Genomic DNA, 20788 nt, shown 5'->3' on the forward strand with positions numbered 1-20788 from the left:
CATTTACAGTTTTTCAGTGAGATAACCTGAGTATTTAAAGAGTTAAAAATAAAATATCTATTATAAGCAAGTGTTGCCTTAAAAGAACATTGTAAAAATTTAGGAACTTTGAACAGTTGTGCCTGATCACACTTAATACATTCTTATGTGTGTTTTATCTTTCTCCAGGTCAGTAACTCCCAGTAGACTGTGAATTATCTAGAGATGTGCCAATTTGTTCATCTTTTTGTTCCCAGCATCTGGTGCCTCTCACAAAGTCGGGAGTCATTTAGCATTCATTGACTGAATATTTTTTATTGTCAGCATCATTGTTAATTCCAGGCACTGGGTTCAGGTGGCTGCTATTGAATCAGCATATCTGCATGGAATATGTCTGTTTTTGTCTTAAAGACTCACAGTTGATGGCTGATTTCCCCCCAGAATTTGATCTGTGCATCTTAGTCGGTCAGCATTTAGTTCTGCCTTAAATTAGAAAATGGTATCATTTGTATATTTTGCGTATCTTTTTTTCTTGTTTCTTTTTTAACTCAGAATGATATATTTTCCTCTTACTAGGAATTTTCTTGGGATTCTCTTCTTTTATATTGTGCGATCAGAATAGACAAGATATACCATCCATTTTTATTACTGTTTCCTTATTCATATTGGTGGTCTTTTGTACTAAACAGAATCCTAGAATAATCAAGCAAGAAAAACCAGGAACTTGTGCAAGTGAAGAACAATAAGGGGGGGATTATCTCTACCAGATATTATATTAAAATATAATATAGAACTTTAATATTTAAAACTATATGGCACTGACATATGAGTACACAGACAGAAGTATAACAGAATAAGTAGAAAGTCCAGAAAGAGATTTAAATATAATTGGAAATTTAGTAAGTTATCAAAGACATTTTAAATTCTAAATCATCAGGGAAAATGATAATTGTTTAAAAAATGCTCGAGGCCACTTGGTAAACATCTGAAAGAAATTAGGTTGAATCCTCGTCTTCTACCTTACACCAGAATGAATTCCAGGTGGAGCATAAATGTAAATGTAAAATTGTGAAACCGTAAAAGTACTAGAGAAAAACCCTGAAAATGTTTTTATAGTTGTGGAGTGATAGTGGCCTTTTTATTTATATTACAAAGCCCAGATGCCATTTAACAGAAAATGATACATTTGACCATTTACCAGATTTCTACATGACAGAAGAGCATAGCACACACAGTCAAAAGACAAACGTGGAAAATACAACATAGTTTACAAATTAAAGGTTAATTTCCTTAATATATAAAGAGTCTTTTGATTACTAGAACCATAAATCTAACAACAAAATGAGCCAGCTTTATAGAAAAGGGAATACCAATTCCTTTAAACATGTGAAATGATTCATAATGCAAATTAAAACCATAGTGAAATGCCACTTCTCAGATTGACAGATATGGAAAGTTTCAATAGTACACTATTGATAAGGATATGGGGAAATTAGCACTTGCATGCATACCATTGCTGATGGAAGTATAAATCAACACAACTTCAGTGGGAAATTGTTTTGTACTGTAAAACTTAAAACCCTTATATCCAGCAATTCCAGTTCAAGGAATTTATCCTGGACATATGCAGAGATAATGTGTTTACAAGAATATTTATTTTATCCCAAATGGTTATGCCACTTTGAACCAACAATGTTCAAGTTCTAGATGGTCCAGAACCTTGCCATAACTTGGTCTTCTAAATATTGTAGTAGGAATTGTGGTGAGCCATTGCAGTGGGAATTCAGTGGTATCTTATTGTAGTTTTGAGTTGCATTTCTGGTAACTGATGTTGGGTTTCTTAGACATTCATATACCTTTGGCAAAATTTTTTAAGTCTTTTTGCCTTTTAGAAAACTTGGATTGTTCTTATTAATGACATTAAATTCTTGATATGTTTTGGATACGAATATGTTGTCTAATACAAGTTTTGGTAATATTTTCCCCAGTCTTTGGCTTGCCTATTTATTAATAAGTTTTTGAAGATAGTATAATTTTGATGCAGTCCAATTCATCAGTTTTTTCTTTTATACTTATTGCTTTTTGTGTTCAAAGGAATCTTTGTGTACTCCAAAGTCAAGAAAAGTTAATCCTTTTTAAAAAATTTCTTTAGCTTGTATGTTTAGCTCCCTACTACCTCCAATAGATTCTCAAAATAGTCTATAACCAAAAAGGGGAGTGTGGGGAAGCTCCAGAACCACTGCTGTAGACGGCTGTGCAGTGTTCATATTTGTTCACGTAGACAGCACTGCATCATACTGTCCCTTTCCACAATAAAATTGTTTGTGAATTGGTGGAGAGAATGACATTACTTTTGATAAGGTAGGTATCAATGGAATAACTGGCTTTACTATACGTCCTAAGTATATCATTAATTCATTTCTAAATAATCCCGTGTTATGAATTTTAATATCAGGTGAGTGTGTCCACCTGGACCTGCCCTGTCTAGGTGGACTTTACTGCTCTGAGGCAGTAAGGCATCAGCAATGCCGTGAACACTGCAGGAAGATCAGAGTCAGAGACCTGAGTCTGGTCTTCATACTGTCTGCTGTCTGTCCTAGCCAGCAAGCATTCCCATTTCATCTAGAATAGAAAATGATTTCTGAAGCTGATCCACGACCTACCTTTCTATTTCTGCAGCGCTCTGCTGTTTCCTGTTTCCCAGCGTTATATTTGTTTATGCTCTAATCTTCATCTAGATTGTTCTCATTCCTTTTTAGCCTATCCCAGACTTAGCCAGTTAATCTAAGTCCCCATTAAAACTCCATATCCTCCTTGAGTTCTCTTCCAACATCTCAAAAGCAGTAATTAATCTGTTTGTGTACATTTTATGTATAATCGATCCATTATCTTACAGACTGCTGAATGTTTTGAATGCTGGGAGGGCGTGGTGTCCATTTTAAATCTAAGTTATAGAGCACCTTTCTGACTCAAAGCTGTGTAACAGTGCTACGCCCTTAAACAGCAGTATTCTTTGTCCTGAGGTTTACACTAGGTAGTGTTTTTCAAACTCTGAGCTTGTGACCCATTAGCTGTTTATGAAAGCAGTTTTGGTGATTAAATGGTCCAAGAGCATCATTTTTTTAAAAAATGAAATAGAATAGAAAATAGAGGATTACATAACATGAGTAAGCATTATATAGTAAAAGATTTGTTCCTATTAATAGTTTTATATTTGCATATAGGTTTACTAGGTTATAATGTAAAATGTATTTCTTACTATGGGCTGTAGATAAAAAAAAAAAAGGAAAACCAATGTTTAGATTTAACATCTATGATGAATTTTGAATGTTAAAATTTAGAGGAGAGATGTTTGGAATTTTAATTAACTTTAATATTTCTGAAATTTTTGACTGAACGATTTCACATAATTTGTACTATCCTCTGTTAATTGACTACCAGATTACCCTTAGAGGAATGATTTTTTTTTCTTTACTATCTGTTGTATAGTCTATTTATCAGTCTAGATTGCTCGTGGAAGCATGTTGACCAGACAGTACTTTTTAGTGCATTAGAATGGAATCAATATTATCAGCTGAGCTTACGAATTTAAGAATTCTGACTAAGGGTAGTGAAATTCCACTTTGGAAAATAAATTTATTTCATGTATAAATTGTAATGCTTTCAAATACAAAATTTCACTTACAATTGCACTTGTGTCCAGTTGCATTTGGAAGTGAGTATTCTCAGCAGTCAGCTCAGCAGGAATCATGTTATGTATCTAGCCCAAAAGAAAGTAAAAATTCAGATCTTCTAAATCAACACAGGCATCCCAAAGGGTGATACATGAGTTTGAGAGCCTTTGAATCAAATGTGCATTCTTGAGCTAGGAAAACAATTACTAATAGGGTTGTTTAGTGTTTACAGTAAAGCTGTTCCTGGTTGACTTCATTTAAACTTGTGATTAATACCTTCCCTGGAATTCTGGAGCCTTGCAGCTAGGAAATCACTGTGTTGGTGATGTCAGTGCCTTTTTTCTTCACTTCTCTTTAGGGTCAGTACAGACCGTCGGATTTGCTGTGTCCTGAGACATATGTTTGGGTCCCTATTGAGCAGTGCCTGCCTTCACTTGAGAAATCCAAGTACTGCCGTTTCAACCAGGACCCGGAAGCAGGTATGTTTGAAACGGAGCTCAGCCAGAAATCATTGGCTATGTTTCAGAGTCCGCATGTGTGACTGTGGCCCTTGACGGGGTCCAGTAACTTTTGATACAAATATTACAGAGTGTGTGTGAGTGCCTGTGCACAGACGTGTGTGTGTTTCTAAAATAAGAGACGCTACGTGTGTGTACATACACAAAGCAGTCAGACACTCACAGTCATGGTTTTGCAAAGAAATGCAGAAGCCTTCTGTGGTTGTGCTACTTACTGACTCAGCTTCTTCCATTTGGTTAGTTTTCACATGCTTTGAGGGCTGACACCATTGTCCATTACTTTGACCACTATCACAGTGCATACGAGTTGTTCACTGGATTATTCAGCCAGTGTCAAGAAGATAGAAGTATTGACCAGTTGGACTGAATATAGTTGTAGAATGGTTTCACAGGGGCCCAGGCGGCTTTTGTGATGACACTTTCTTGACTTCTTGCCATCTCTGGTGCTTCTTCTTTTCTGTCCTTTCTTCTTACTCCTGCCCAGCATAACTCCAACCATATTTTATCTCTTAATATTCTCCTTTGGATACTGCGCACTGGTAGCAGGTAAAGTCACTGAGAGTACAGCCCGGGAGCCAGACTTCCTGCTTTCTCACCCAACTCCACCATCAGCTGGTAAACTGGGTATTCTTCAGCAATTTCATCATCTCTTTGGCCCCAGATTCCTGGCCTTCACAATCAAGATGATAATAAGACCTTTCATACTGGACTGTAATAAGGATTAAAACAATCACATTGAGAACAGAGCCCCCCTCTTGTTGTGTTGGTGATTGTTAGGCCAGTTAGCATGCCTCATCCTGTGTATGCCACAGGCTTCTTCTGCATTTGCCTTTTTTTGCCCTGAAGCCTCTCTTGGAGAAAAGACATGGCGGTCTGTTCACTTCCCCGTCATCTGAGTACCACCTCCTGTTTACAGCGGTTCTCCTCCCCACAGCCCTCTCCACCCTGGCCGTGTTCGCTGTGGTCGTGATGCTCTCGTGCTCTGTGATGGATCCATTCAGTTGCCATGTGTGTCGCCCCCCAGACTGAAGTTCCCAGATATTTCAGTGTGCGCTTCGTTGACCTTTCTGTCAACATTGCCCACCAGAGGAGATGCCTTATGCTTACTTCTTAAAAATACAAACATGTTCCCACTAGCCACCTGTGGTCTAGTCTAAGTTTAGGGAAAAAGAAGGAAAGAGAAATGGAGAGGTCGGGGAAAAGAAGAAAGTAATTGGATGAATCAAATATGAAGACAGAGGACAAGGAAAGAAATGGCAGTCTTTTTTTTTTCACATATTAGGTTTCATTTAAAAAATGACTTATGTACCTGTGTATTTTGTTAACTCCTGGAAAAAGCTGTTATGAATTCAAGAGTGGGCACTTCTTACACATATCAATACCTTAGAATCCAATGAAGAACAGCTAGAGGGGCACATTTGCTAGGCACCCTATGGTTAGCTCCAGGTTTTCTAGATGTTTAGTTTCGTGGAGCAACCAAAGCTTTGTAGTTCCTTCAGCTTAAATTACTGATCAGAATTTCATTCTAAGTTCTACCTCATTGATGAAATAGATTTGTTGCTTAAAAACAAATATATTGAATTTGTCGATTAGTTTTGGAGTCAGGCTCAAAATAAAAGGCAATAGTATTTTAGAGGAAAGCATATACAGTTGACCCTTGAACAACCCAGGGGCAGGCATCAGCCCCCCACCCAGTTGAAAATCCACATATAACTTAGACTTGGTCCTTTCTATCTGCATTCTTGGATTTAACCAACCTTGAATTGTGTAGTACTTCAGTATTGAAAAAATTCTGAGTATACGTGGACTCAAGAAGTTCAAACCCATATTGTTCAAAGTCAACTGTACTTAACCACTCTATTCCCTTATAAAAAATTTTTTCCCTTTATGTTTTCTTAAGGGCAGGTCAGAGCCAGTCCCTGTGGTGAAAATTGCTGACCATCTTAATGCGTTGTTTCATGTTTACATGTAAAAATTTGTCTTTATAAATTCCTTCCAACTGAATAATAGTATCATCTTAAATTGGTTCTGACTCCCAGACTCATGACACAACTTCACCTTCCCTTTTTCTCTCTTGATCTATTCTAAAGACTGCTTCTCTTCTTACATATACTTGGGAGATAAAGCAGTCAACAGGCTCTCCCTGTTTTATAAAATTGAAGAGGTGACTGAATGATTTCTGTGTACTGAATGGACAATCAAATATAATGATTCATTCATGTTAGTATATTTTGAATTCATTTTCCAAAGTAAGCACCAGTAAGCATTTCATGGCAAAGAAAATTTAAAGTCTCATATATGTGGGTTTGTCACCTGATGGGCACTACACCCTGGTGAGTGAGGAATATACAGCATGTTCCTTTCCTGTGATCTAAGTTCCACTTCTATGGTAGTAGCTTCAGCTCTTAATATTCACTCTTTAGGATTCATTCACAAAAGTCAGAAGAGTTAATTTCTTTGATAATGGTGCTTCAAAGAAAATGAAGATCCTTTTCCATATGCCGAATCTTTGGAACTTTCTGAAGAACACCGTATAGTTTTATTATTGAATATCACAGTCCAGACACTATTTGAAATCAGACTTATAACCCGTGGTTTTAGGAAATTAAAATGCAGTTACATTCTGGAATGTATTGAGCATGCTGTGAAACATGGTCATTTGAGATTTAAATGGCAATCTATGAAAAACTGCTCTCTTCTCTGGGGCCAGCTTTACTTTTACATGACCCAAACCTTGACTCAGAAAAGACAGAGCTTAATATGGGCAATATTGTTAGTCGGTGTGGTGCTTTTTTCACTAAAATCTTGTTCCTCCTTTCAGCTGTTTCAGTAAAGTTCTCTGCAAAAGGCACAGCTGATCACCATGGGTGTCTGTGAGACAGTCTTTGGCTACAAGTGCATCAGTGGCTACTTGCAAGAAAAATTACATTTCCCCACCTCTGAATTTGCTGAGAATGTCTGGGAATTCTATTCTTCCCTGCCCTCAACCCACCCTCCTCTAACCCGGCACATTTTGGGGATTTGGGTTCTATGGTTATTTGCTCAGCTAAGAAGCCTGCACATTGATAAAAACCTATTGTATTCACTGCTTTACAATACCATGGGGGGAGGGGCTAGCAAAGTAAAGTAACTTGGAAAATTTTAAAGAGATTCTTTTGTTCATAAATAGATCTCTGTCTCTTCTAAACAAGGGATTTCTTAAGTTCCTCAGATGATTTTTAAGTAAACATATGGTAGATTGTTTTTTAATTTAATAGTTGGATATGTATAGACTTCAAAATTTTTACATCACAGTTACCTGTTACTTTTTTGGATTAATTTATTTTTAAAAATGTTTACTGGAAACACTAGTAGAAAAGTTGTTCAAATGCATAAAACCACTACTAAGAAGGAAAATAAAATGATCCATAGTACAGCAATAGTCACTGTTAATTTTTTTATGATCTTCTGATCTTTTTTATTTTCTGTGTACTTAGCTGTTTGTATTTTTTTAAAAACCAAATCATGCTTCACACTTTGCAGTTATTCTTAATGCTTTGTGTTGCTTCTTACTTTTATTAAAAACTGCTTGACCACTAATATGGTTGATGATTCACCAAACAGATGCCACTACTTATGTGATAGTAAGTATCAAATACAAGTACTTCACAAGCCTCACTGAAAGAGTCATTCAAGTGTTCTGGAGTCAGTTTGAGAACCATGATAAGCTGTGATTTGATTTGATTCTTAATGTTGCAGAGTATTTGTACTGCCAACTGAAAATTGGCATTTGCCAACTGCCTTTACAAGGATTAAGTTACAAAATTCTGTAGCCACTGACTTTCAACACTCCTGAAAGGAGTTCAAGATCAGGAATGAGGCACTCTGTGCTCTGCGAAAAATGGGCAGAACAGGCCTTCAGATAGTTAGATATTTTCAGGAGAATGTTTTTAGGATCCCAATGGAGCCCAATTTTTGCATCTCCTTATATCTAGAAAAGCTCTAAAATCAGTAACAGAGACATCATGTTGTGACTAGCAGCAAACCTCTACAAGATGTGTGCTTGACTGCACATACCCCCTTCACTAGAATCACACCTACTACTGACCGCTCCCCAACCTCTTCCTTGTTTTGCCCCAAATAAAACTTAACTCACAGCTCTTACGTTGTGATTTTTTTTTTATTCAGTCGACAGTACTATTTTTGTTGGTAGTAAAATCCTTTTGGTTCCAGATTTATTAAAAAAATTAAAACTTTATTGAGTATATACTGTTTCCCAAGCACTATTCTACTCTGTGTTCCCCTGTTACCTTATTTTATGCTCAGAACATAACTGAATGCTTCACCACTGATCCCTCAGATATTATTTATTACAAAAATGATGTCTTTTAATCAGATATACTTTTAGTTCAAATATTACAGTGTAATATTTGTATAAGTACTTTTTGTATTTCAGAGGTGCTGATTAGAATCACCTTTATTCCTATTTCCACCTATAGTTATAGAAGCATATATTTTATCACAGATTAGTCTAGCTTTCACTCTTTTTCTGTACACGTTTTGAAATATTTGCAAGAAATTTCTTAATTTTTCTATAAGGTAACTAAGCCATAAATTATTAGTAAGGATTAAATTTACCATAAAAATATTAAATTTACCATAAAAAATAATAGCACCTAATTCTGACTTAGTGCTTTTGTGCATTTAGCCAGGTTAGAGAATTTCTAGGACACCTAAAATCTTCCCAGCAGCTGCCAGAAATCTAAACTCTAGTACAAGAAGCTTTTTCTTAATTTGATCCCCATCCCCTGAAACGCGGAGCCTCCATTTTATTTTATGTTGTTTCATTGGTCTCTTTTCTGTCTTTACTCCATCCCCCCTTTTCCCTGGCACTTTTTCTATATCTCTGCAGTTTCTGTCTTGTATGCCCATAGGAAAAAGCAAGTCCCACTCTGACTGTCTTTGTGTGTGAAGTAGCCAGCTCAGAAAGAGCTCTGACTCATACCGGCTTGCTTGGTTCATCCAAGCTTGATATCACGTCCTGAATGTTGTGCTTATGGTCCCTCAAAAGAGGGTGTACCTCAGCCATAATGTCATCCTGATCACTGGGAAACAATGCCTGTGAGAAAGCAAATGTACTAGGGTTCCTAAAAATGTGCTGCAGTGATAACTTAAAGTTAAGAAGACAGTGGCTTTCTAAATCATTTTAGATTTGAAATTAAGTTGTTATTCTTTTAATTCTCTGGGTAAAATTTTTTTCAAGTCCAGATTTGATGTTGACCTACCCATATGAAGTTGCAAAATGAATAATGTTGATTGTTGGATACTTGAAAAAGTGAAAGTGAAAGTCGCTCAGTCGTGTCTGTCTCTTTGCGACTCCGTGGACTATACAGTCCATGGAATTCTCTAGGCCAGAATACTGGAGTGGGTAGCCTTTCCCTTCTCCAGGGGATCTTCCCAGCCCAGGGATCGAACCCAGGTCTCTTGCATTGCAGGCGGAATCTTTACCAGCTGAGCCACAAGGGAATCCATGTTGGGTATTTAATAAGCATAAATTCTTTGTTGTCAATAAAGATGGTGCCGTTAGATGTAGCCAGCTGGACATAGAATTAATTGTAGCCTACTACATGTCAGAAAGAACTGTGTAACCAGCCATGTGTTAGTCACTCAGTTGTGTCCGATTCTTTGTGACCCCATGGACTGTAGCCTGTCAGGCTTCTTTGTCCATGGAATTCTCTAGGCAAAAATTCCAGAATTCCCTTCTCCAGGGATTCTTCCCGACCCAGGGATTGAACCTGGGTCTCCTGCATTGCCAGCAGATTCTTTATTGTCTGAGCCACCAGGGAAGTCCCATAAAGAAACCAGGCGTCAAACCAAGAAAATATCTTTGGAAATTTAGCTCTTACATTTGATGAATCTGGGGAATGTGTTTTGATATGGAAAATGTAGAAAGTTACAGTCTCCTAATTTTTTTCAGTTTATCCCTTTCCACTTAAAGATATCACTTTATTATTAGTGTATTTTCCCACTTAACTCCTTTTCAAAGATATGCTTTCTTTATTCGAATGTTAGTATAGCACTAACATGACTCCTGGTTTAAAAATTAGAAGCTACATTTCCCTAGTTTGCATGATCTTTTAATGAGGACACTAAGGAGCGAAACAAGTCTTTCCTACAATATTTATGCATAAGTAAAGTATTATAATGTTTTAATATTTGCATTTTTTATTAAAATGTGAACGATTGTTCTCATTTTTAAGAGTATTTTTTAAAAGACAGTCTTACAGAGAAATTTTTTAAATACTGTTTTACAGATTTTTACCAGCCAGTCTTTACTCAATAAGGCATATATGTGTGAGCAGCAGGTCAGTGACAAAATTGTTAGAGCCTTGGCCAGAGGCAAACTGAAATACCTCTGAAAAGGTTTGAAAAGCAGACTTAAGGTTTCCATTTAGCTATTAAGGAAATATTTCTCTGATTTCTTTCTTTTTGCTTATGTAATAGAAATAATTTTTAAAATAATCCTTTTTACAGTCACCCAGTTTTCAATATAAATAATTCTATAATACTAAAAATTATTTCAGTATCATTCTAACAGGCTTAAAAATATCATGATACTTCAGAATCATGCTATAAATGCTAGTGATGCTAGTCTGTAAAGGCTATTGATGCCTGGTTCTAATGTGTGACACCTTACTATGCTATTTTGTTTATTGTTTGAATGAAAACTGACATTTTTTTGTATCATGAAGGGGTTGTCCAAAATGTAAGTTAAAAATAAAAATAAAGCCCACACCTGCTGTTTAAATGCTGGATGAACTGTGATATTCTGTTGAATATGAGACATCATCAAGTTTTAGTCGTTTATTTTAGATATCACTAAGAAACAATGTTGCCAATTAGACTGTGACTCCATGAATTACAAGATGCATTTGGGTTTCAGAATCGTTAGAATGTGTAAAAATGTGGATCTTAACACAGAAAATGGGATTCAGTCTGTGCCCTCTGAGTTCAGTTCAGTCGCTCAGTTGTGTCCGACTCTTTGTGACCCCATGAACCGAAGCACGCCAGGCCTCCCTGTCCATCACCAACTCCCGAAGTTTACCCAAACTCATGTCCATCGAGTCGGTGATGCCATCCAGCCATCTCATCCTCTGTTGTCCCCTTCTCCTCCTGTCCTCCAATCCTTCCCAGCGTCAGGGTCTTTTCCAGTGAGTCAACTCTTCGCATGAGGTGGCCAAAGTATTGGAGTTTCAGCTTCAACATCAGTCCCTCCAATGAACATCCAGGGCTGATCTCCTTTAGGATGGACTGGTTGGATCTCCTTGCAGTCCAAGGGACTCTCAAGAGTCTTCTCCAACACCACAGTTCAAAAGCATCAATTCTTCGGCACTCAGCATTCTTCACCGTCCAACTCTCACATCCATACATGACTACTGGAAAAACCATAGCCTTGACTAGACGGACTTGTTTGACAAAGTAATGTCTCTGCTTTTTAATATGCTATCTAGGTTGGCCATAACTTTCCTTCCAAGGAGTAAGCGTCTTTTAATTTCATGGCTGCAATCACCATCAGCAGTGATTTTGGAGCCCAAAAAAATAAAGTCTGACACTGTTTCCACTGTTTCCCCATCTATTTCCCATGAAGTGATGGGACCAGATGCCATGATCTTAGTTTTCTGAATGTTGAGCTTTAAGCCAACTTTTTCACTCTCCTCTCTCACTTTCATCAAGAGGCTCTTTAGTTCTTCTTCACTTTCTGCCATAAGGGTGGTGTCATCTGCATATCTGAGGTTATTGATATTTCTCCCGGCAATCTTGATTCCAGCTTATGCTTCTTCCAGCCCAGCATTTCTCATGATGTACTCTGCATATAAGTTAAATAAGCAGGTGACAATATACAGCCTTGATGTTCTCCTTTTCCTATTTGGAACCAGTCTGCTGTTCCATGTCCAGTTCTAACTGTTGCTTCCTGACCTGCATACAGGTTTCTCAAGAGGCAGGTCAGGTGGTCTGGTATTCCCATCTCTTTCAGAATTTTCCACAGTTTATTGTGATCCACACAGTCAAAGGCTTTGGCATAGTCAATAAAGCAGAAATAGATGTTTTTCTGGAACTTTCTTGCTTTTTCGATGATCCAGCAGATGTTGGCCATTTGATCTCTGGTTCCTCTGCCTTTTCTAAAACCAGCTTGAATATCTGGAAGTTCACGGTTCATGTATTGCTGAAGCCTGTCTTGGAGAATTTTGAGCGTTACTTTACTAGCGTATGAGATGAGTGCAATTGTTTGGTAGTTTGAGCATTCTTTGGCATTGCCTTTCTTTGGGATTGGGATGAAAACTGACCTTTTCCAGTCCTGTGGCCACTGCTGAGTTTTCCAAATTTGCTGGCATATTGAGCCCTCTTATAGCTGACAAAGCCATGGAGTGTCAAGGAGGCTCGTTTCTAGCTGTTACGGAGCTTTGTGGCATCTTAATTCTAGGCATTAGATATGTTGTACATGGAGTGTACACTTACATATCAGAGTTGGAAGACGTTGATTTCAGGTGCTTTTATATAAAAATAAGTTTATTGTCATTAGTGATAATAGAGTTCTTTTAATACTCTCATCTAGGTACTTTAGAAAATTTGGAGAAGACATGTAACTACAAGGATATTTTATTGTAATAAGGTGAAAACTTTTTACTACCCCAAATGATTGAAATGCTGTAAGCACTGTCCATCTCTATACATTCTGGTTTTAAACAAATTTAAAAACAATTTTTTAAACTTTGTCTGATGTTGGAAAGCAGCAATGAAAGGAGAGAATTTAAAAACTTTGCTTAGTCAGTAAATTTAGTGATCTCTGACAACTGATGGAATGCTTAAAGATTACATAGGTAAAGAAAGGGCAAACAGCAATATCCCAGAATGTCATCAGCCCTAAAATCATTTGCATTTGACTGAACATCTTCCTACCTTGTGAATTATCGGTGAATACTCTGTATTGTGGAGCCTGCATCATGTGACATTCAATCCAGTGCCTATTGGCTATTGGAGAAACTGACCCAAATGGCAAGTGTAGCAGCCTGAATTTCTGAAATCATTCATACCCAACTTCAGTGTGAGAATGGAGTCTCTGCATTTGCCTGCAAGGTACCTTTAAACTGTTTAGATTCTGTTTTGTGGATGTTTAATATATATTCTCTCTGCAGAAAAATAAGCAAGCTGTAACATGAAGGTATGAGGAAGTCTGTTTATTTTATGAATGTTCTTTCATGTGATGCTGGCAAAATGTTTTTAATGTAAACATGGAAACTGGGGTAGAATTCCTGTTCTTGTAAGAAATGTATTTTCCTAGCTGCCATTTATTTGAAATAGACCTCATTTAGAGCAGACTTGACTTGTTTGTGCTTCCGTGGAGTGTTCACCAATAATAAAATAAAATTTGCTAAAAATAGGAAAGACAGTTTTGACACATGGAAAGAATAAAGTTACCTACCGCCTAGCAAAATAAGAAAACAGGAATAAAAATTGGAGCGCTTCTAATGCTAAAGAGAGAGACTGTCTTAGTCTGATTTCTTTCCAGAAGCAGATCTAACACATGGGTTTGCACTCAGATGATTCATTTGAGAAATTGTTTTAGAGAACAGAAGTAGGGGACTAGAGAGAGTGAGCTAGGAAAGGAGGGAAAGGATCGAAGGCTGTGTTACTGTGTGAACTACCACTTTAAAGACTGGATGTCAGTCCTTCTGAGCGCCCTTCTGGTGCGTGTCTCAGAGTTGGCCACCTGAGGCATCGAGGCTTGTCCCCTGGACGATGGTTGTCTCATTGGGTGTTAATGCCTCTGCACTTTCAGTTTGTACCTGTACAAATACAGAGCGGGCTCCTGCGGCCCAACAGGCTCCTGTCTCTGAAAGGCAGAAAGCAAGAGAGACAGACCTTCTGTCCTTCATGGAACTGCACGCCACAGTTGTAGCCTGAGTCAGGTGAAGCCAAGGGCTGTAAGAGGTAATCCCAAGAGAGGTCTAGTGTAGGCCACCGAAAGGTACAGAAGGAGGTGACAGGTCTCTGATGTCAGCTGAACATGTGAGGTGCATTAGGGCAGATAGAGTAAGGACCACAAACTTGAGAAAATGGTGGATTCTTTAAAAAAAAAAAAAGCTAACTCAATTTGAAATAGTCGGAGGAGCAGACCCAAGAATTAAACACATAAATTTGAAGAAGTCATAAACTCATTCAGTTAACAAGTATTAAGTCCAGTATTGTGCTTTATGACTGGGTGTAGATTACTCATCCCAGCCCTCAGGGAATTTAGCAAAGGACTCTCCAGCTGTTTCAGTGAAATGAAAAAGGTAGCATATTTGGGGTAATGGACGATGCAGTTAGTTCACATAGCAGGATCCTCAGCTCCTATTTGGACAGGGCGTGGGAGATGGAACACTGATTGATGAAGTGATCTAAGTTAGACTTCTAAAAGGAACAGAATTCAAGAGCTCTAGGCAAAGAAGAGCGTATTCAGAAGGTCTGAGGAGCAGAGGGCGCTGCTAGAGTTGAAAGTGGCCATGGGCTTGGAGCAAAGAGAGGCAGCTGGCCAGTGCAGGACTTTGTGAATCATTATCTGGAGTTCAGCTTTTTCTCCTGAAAACACTGGTAGGCCATGGAAGGGTTTTCAGCCCTGAGTGACATCAACAGAGTGTCATTTCTTCTTCACAAGTGGAGAATGAATGGGACTTGGTGAAGATTGGAAGTAGGAAGACCAACTAGAAGGGTTTTGCATACAGCACTTTAAGCAGAAGATGTTGGTGGCTGAGAGAGGGTGGGAATGGTTGGTAACAGAGAGAGAGAGAGAGAGACTAGTAAAGCTCTTCAAAAGTGGGATGTACAGGACTGGCTGGTTATTTGTTGATGGTAATGGGGAGGGGAGAAAGTTACCACAAGAGTTATGGGTTCTGACAGGAACTGGGTTCATGTTGACTTCATTTCTGAAGTGAGAAGCATGAAGATGAGCAGATTTTTCAGAGAAGGAAAAGAATAATGAGTTTTACTTTGGACCTGATGAATTAAAGGTGTTTGTAGACATCCGGTAGAGGTGTTGGGAGGTGCCACCCTAAATCTTCCTCGCTGTTGTGATCAGAAGATTGAAATTCCACTGTAGTTTTAGGTGCAGCCAAGCAGTTTCAGATAGTGAACTTACAGGTGGCTCAACAGTAAAGAATCCGCCTGCCAATGCAGGAGACACAGGTTTGATCCCTGGGTCGGGAAGATCCCTTGGAGAAGGAAATGGAAATCCACTCCAGTATTCTTGCCTGGAGAATCCCATGGACAGAGGAGCCTGATGGGCAAAAGCCCTGAGATTACAAAGAATCAGATGCAGCTGAGCACGCACACATGCATGCACCCTAGGCCACTGATAGAAATGTCCCTTTACATTGTGACATAATACACATTTCCCTGAATACCTGCTTGCCTTCTGTGTCTCTTTCTCTGTCTCTCCTACACACACACGGCTGAAGCAAAAATATGCTGAACAATATGCATCCTTTCTCATTTGATGCTCCGTAGCATTTTGTTTTTGTTTTAATTTTTTAAAATTGACTTTATTATAATACTGCTTCTGTTCTATATTTTGGTCCTTTAGCCATGAGGCGTGTGGGATCCCAGCTCCCTGACCAGGGATCAAACCCACACCCCCTGCATTTGAAAGCGAAGTCTTAACCATTGGACAGCCAGGGAAGTCCCATGTTTTGAATTTGTTGTAGTTTTTTTCACGCTCTAAGAAATGCCATTCACAGTCCATTACATTGATTCCATAACCGTTAATGCCACTCACAATTTAAACAACACTAGTCTGGCAGAACCAAAGGACGAGGGGGCCTGGGGTCTCACTCCGTCTCTGCCACCGGTTCTGTGTTGGTAATGTAGTAATGGTAGCTGAGACTCGTGTAACTCATATTTCTCGATCCAAGCACTGTGCTAAACCCTTAGCATGTATCGTCTTCCTTCATCCTCACAATGCCTGTCTTGTTCTTTTCTCTAAACCTGCATTCATGAGGCAAACAGCTGGTTAGAGGCAGAAAGGGCTTGGGATGAAGAGCACGTATTTGAATATTCCTGTCACTGAAAAGACCTGTACAGAGGACTGACTTGACACCTCATTGCCATAGTTCACTAGAGGCCTCTGCCAAGTGCTGGAGATTGTCCATAGTGGGTACACCCAGCCCATGGCCCTAAGAGCTGGGGTCAGACCGAGGAATGTGCTCACACAACCCAGTTACTGTCCTGAGACACCATATTTGAGTGACCGGTTACTACCCTGGACAGCTTCAGTGAGGGCTTCTGGACTGGATATTTGGGGTCTGGCTGATGAAATTCAGGTGTTGGAGATAATGGACTCACTCATTAAAAGCATGAGGAAAGTTTTGGCTCTAGCCAAGGACTACAGAGGCAAGGGGGAAGAAAGCATATGTTTAGAGCCACCTTATTTCATTGCAGTTGCACCTCTCTGGGCTTTGCTTGTCTGTTGCTAACAGGCCTCTTCTCTGTTTCTTAATTCTAGTGATAATAACTAAAATACCGATTTTTCTCGTGTTTTCACTTCGTCTTTTACTCTTAGGTTTGTGCACATACATGGGGTTTGGGTAGGAAATGTCGCTTGTTTATTGATAAGTGTCTGATTGGTTCTTTCCCCGTCTCCTCTGTAACAATGCATTTAGACTTAGGACTGCAGCACAGATTTTTATGCTCTTTTAAAGGAGTCTTCTGTCAATCATGGTCAAGATTTTAATATTTTTATATTTTACTGGGGTCTAATTTTGTAATTTTATTGATCCAAAGATTCTGTCCCTAATTTACTAGCTATTTAACTGAAAACTGGCTAGAGCTAAACAAAATTCTATTCTATGGTGTCACAATAATATCATTGTTTTATCATGTATGATCTAGCAAACCACACAGTCATATGCCTTATTTTTAAAACAACTCTCCACTTTATTTGCAGTGTAACTCTCTTTGTCTTCCAAATGGCTGGTTTCTCCAGATGTGTCTCCTTGGACAGACTCTGGACTGAAATACTATGCATGATGACTCTAGTACACAAAGATGCTTGTTAAAAAATATTTTACTCTAAATATCTGTTATTTGAATATGCTGGAGAAAATTTAAATAAGGATAATTTGTGTTTTCTTCCCTTAATTCCTTTCTAGCTCACTCAGTCTCAAGTTGCATAGATAATTTCTTTGCAGACCACAGCAGAGTCATTTAATGTAGTCTGAGCCTTGGTGTCAAGAGCTCTGAGTTCTGATTTCACAGATCTAAGTTAAGTTCTCTTCTTAAAGAAAATCTCTCTGTCTTCCGAAGAGTAGGTGGTGAAGTGTGACAATGCTTATGAAAGAATGTATTGAAAGCACTCCAAAGGGCTCTGTAATAACACTTAATGCTGTTTGAACTTTCTCATTTGCATTTTTCTCACCTTCCATCTATACTAGCCTTAACAATGCAAAGCAAATTATTGCTCTTATGGGAACTTTGATCTTCATTTTAAAGTAATACCAGGCAATTCCTCCAATCTCTGAATAAAACCAAAGGAAAATTTTCCAGGTCAGTAAAGTTAGAGGGTATGAGGAGGGAGAGGATTAGATAACGATACTACGATGCACTGACTAAATGTTAGTAAGTATATCTGAACTATTTTACTAAATTTGCGATATCCTTGTCCTTTAAAATAATGAATAATGTTTTCAGAAAAAGTCTCATGGAGTCTAGTGATTATAAATTGAATTTTTTTTTAAATGTCTCTTTTAAAACATACCCTAATGTTAAATTCATTTTGGGAATCCTTTGATAAAACAAGGCTCTTTGCAGTGCAGTTAGTCACCATGTTATATTGTCATTTAAAAAATTAGAATTTTTGAACATACTTTCTTGAAGCACTTAAAGTGCATTCAAGAAGGCAAGTAAAAGCAGAAGGGGACCATTTAGTTTATTTGTACTTTCTGAATTTGGAACTAGTGCTAGAATTTGCTTTGGGAGATAGTCCTGGCCTTAAATGGCAAGCTGTAGCCATTTCTTTCATAACTGTTTAAATGTGTAACTGATTCAAGACTTAGGAAGAAATACTTGGGCTATAGGACGAGCTCTTAAAGATTTATTTTAAACTTTTAAGAAACTGGAATTAACTTTAGAAAGTCTCAGCTTTTAGGGACTTGTGACTGTGTAACTGAACAACATGAAGACAAGACTTAGTGTCCATGTCAGAAGCTGGGGGTGTGGGGTGCACAGGAAAGAGACCCAGGAATGTCCTGGAACAAAGCAGAGTCTCTGCTTATGCTCTTGTTGTCCAGAGGTTTTACGTCTTGATGGTGATATTTTGTGGTAACTGACTTTGGCTGCTGGTTAGCTTGCTTATGTAATGACAAGAAAGGAGTTTTAATGTTTTTATTACAGTACCCCCTCCACCTTTTCATTGTTAAAACATTTTGCTCCAAAGTAGACATTTTCAGTGCAATGAAATGAAAACAAAAATCTGGAGCATTAGATCATTTGGGGAGATTTGAGTCAGCAGGTAACAAATGGATTCCATCCTGAGCAAATGTCAGCTAGTGCAGACCTAGCAGAAGGTCTGAAGTGCATGAAACTGGATGGGTGGCACAAAAAAGGGCTGGAAGAGTCTCATAAAGTTTAAAGCAAGAACACCAAAACCTGGGTAGCTATAAGAGGTTAAAAGAAAACATTTTTCCTTTGAGCAAAAGGGAGTATACCGAAAGACATGTGGCAAAGCTTATTCAGTTCCTTACTTTTTGTCACCTCAGAGAGGGGAGCTTGCTTTGTGGAACTAGTTGCATGTTCTAGTCTAGTATCCAGAGGTAATAGAATTAAAAGAGACAGGTGATGATGGGACTCCGTAACCAAGCTTTTGAGCAGCAACAGAGAAGCCTGTAGCTCGTGGCTATCTCCAAATAATCTGTCAATTCTGGTCAAGCAGCTGGCTTTGGCTGTGAGTCACTGTCGGGTTTGGGCCCAAATTCCTCTCTTCAGCCACATCATCACTTTAGCTTCGCAGGTTCTGAAAAATCTGGAGCATGGGTGTTCTCTACTCAGTGTCTTTGTCTCTGGGATTCTCGGCATCTCTGGAGAAGCAGACATAGATGAGTCCAGAATGTGAAGCAGGAGACAGAGCCTTTCATTCCAAGTGGGCCAGAGGCATTTTTGACAGGTTGTTTACCTTAGCATCATTTCCCTCCGTTTTATTGTGGTTAATCGACAGGAGTTTGATGAAGATTTCGGATACCACTCTTGTTCTAAAAATGGATCAACCCAAAGCCCAATTTAAAGCTGTTGTGACCTGATTAATTTTAACATTTATTACACATTCAGAAATGAAGGAAAACAGTCCAAAAATGATTTGAGAATTCAGACATTGAGTAATCAACATGTGGTACTAATTAACGAGAGAGCTGATGAAAGTCGGGTAGCTGCTCTGAAGCTAGGTCTCTGTTGCTGGTCTTTGAAGAGTATGAGATTAGGATCAGCACCATGAACCACAGACATTTACTCGAAGCCTACCTGGCTCTGCACATCATATGTCTGTGTATCCTCAAAGCACAGGGCACATGGTGTCTGGGCTCTGGTTCAGTTCCCACCCTTGAGGAGTTCACTGTCAGGTTGGAAAGACCATCCACATACATAATGCTAAGGAGCAGCTAGATTATTGTTCCTATAGATAAAAGGTTTTTTTTTCCTGCATTAAAAAGCACTATTTTTGATGGATGTGTCAAGTGGCTTGATTGTGGTAATCCTTACACGATGTATGTATATATCAAAACTTTGTGTTGTACACATTAAGAGCAGTTGACCCTTAACAACTCAAATTTGAACTGGGTGGGTCTACTTATATACGGACTTTTTTCAGTAGTTAATACTGTAGTACTACACTGTCCAAGGTTAGTTCAATCAGAAGGAACAGATCACAAATAAATACAGAACTAATAGGATATAGAACCTTGGGTACCGGGGACCCACGTATACAAAGGGACAATTATAACCAATACTTGTACTTTTGTCTCTGCAGAGGGTTGGTACCCCTAATCCCGCTTTGTTTTAGGGCAACTGTATACACAATTTTAATTTTTATTTGTCAAATACATCTTAATAAAACTGGGAGGAGACGCCCCACTTTTAACTGGTCATAATTAAAGAGAAGACACTAAGGTGACACTAAGATGGCTTGCAGGAACAATTGGTGGAAATCTTGACTGTTTTCCCAAGCTAAGGGGACAGAAGAATACATGAGTGCTGCCTGCCTTTTCCTTGCTAATTGTTCTCACGTATTGAGCTTATTGCCCCTTCCATTTTGGCTTCTAAATTGTGAGAACAGTTAGAAATGAATAGATAGACAATTAAAATCGCTGCATCTTTTACAAAGGACATGAGTTGTACTTTCTCTAATTTGTTTGCATAAAAGATTTTGGAAACTGTTCTTATTGCCATTACCTCTGTTCATTGACCTTTGTAATCCTTCTGTTGTTTGAGATTAAAAATAAAACCCTGAAGTACAGTTGCATGTCTTGAGAAAGAAAACCTGTAGAATCCTGGGATAAGCTGGATTGTGGCTGGTGACTCTGGGCCTAGAAGAGGAGCTCCCTGCAGTCTTTCTTCCTA

At 38.5% G+C, this 20788-nt stretch overlaps 1 protein-coding gene across 50 annotated transcripts in view; it reads left to right on the top strand.

The window, feature by feature from the left end:
- Positions 1 to 20788, top strand: part of ATE1 (arginyltransferase 1) — a 274124-nt gene that overhangs the window by 114305 nt on the left and 139031 nt on the right. For 41 of the 50 annotated variants that reach the window (XR_014066954.1, XM_081534824.1, XM_081535005.1 and 38 more), the window contains one exon: positions 4012 to 4132. Coding sequence is in view for 49 of the 50 variants with exons in the window: in XM_081534824.1 (XP_081390950.1) it covers positions 4012 to 4132 (121 nt within the window). In the remaining variant the exon portion in view is untranslated. Of the gene's footprint in view, positions 1 to 4011; positions 4133 to 6992; positions 7591 to 20788 lie in introns of those variants that run through there. The other 9 variants (XM_081535159.1, XM_081535016.1, XM_081535026.1 and 6 more) reach the window with 1 other exon arrangement.

The sequence above is a fragment of the Giraffa tippelskirchi genome, chromosome 2, assembly GCF_054371585.1.
Source record: "Giraffa tippelskirchi isolate mGirTip1 chromosome 2, T2T-mGirTip1v1.2.pri, whole genome shotgun sequence".
NCBI lineage: Eukaryota > Metazoa > Chordata > Mammalia > Artiodactyla > Giraffidae > Giraffa > Giraffa tippelskirchi.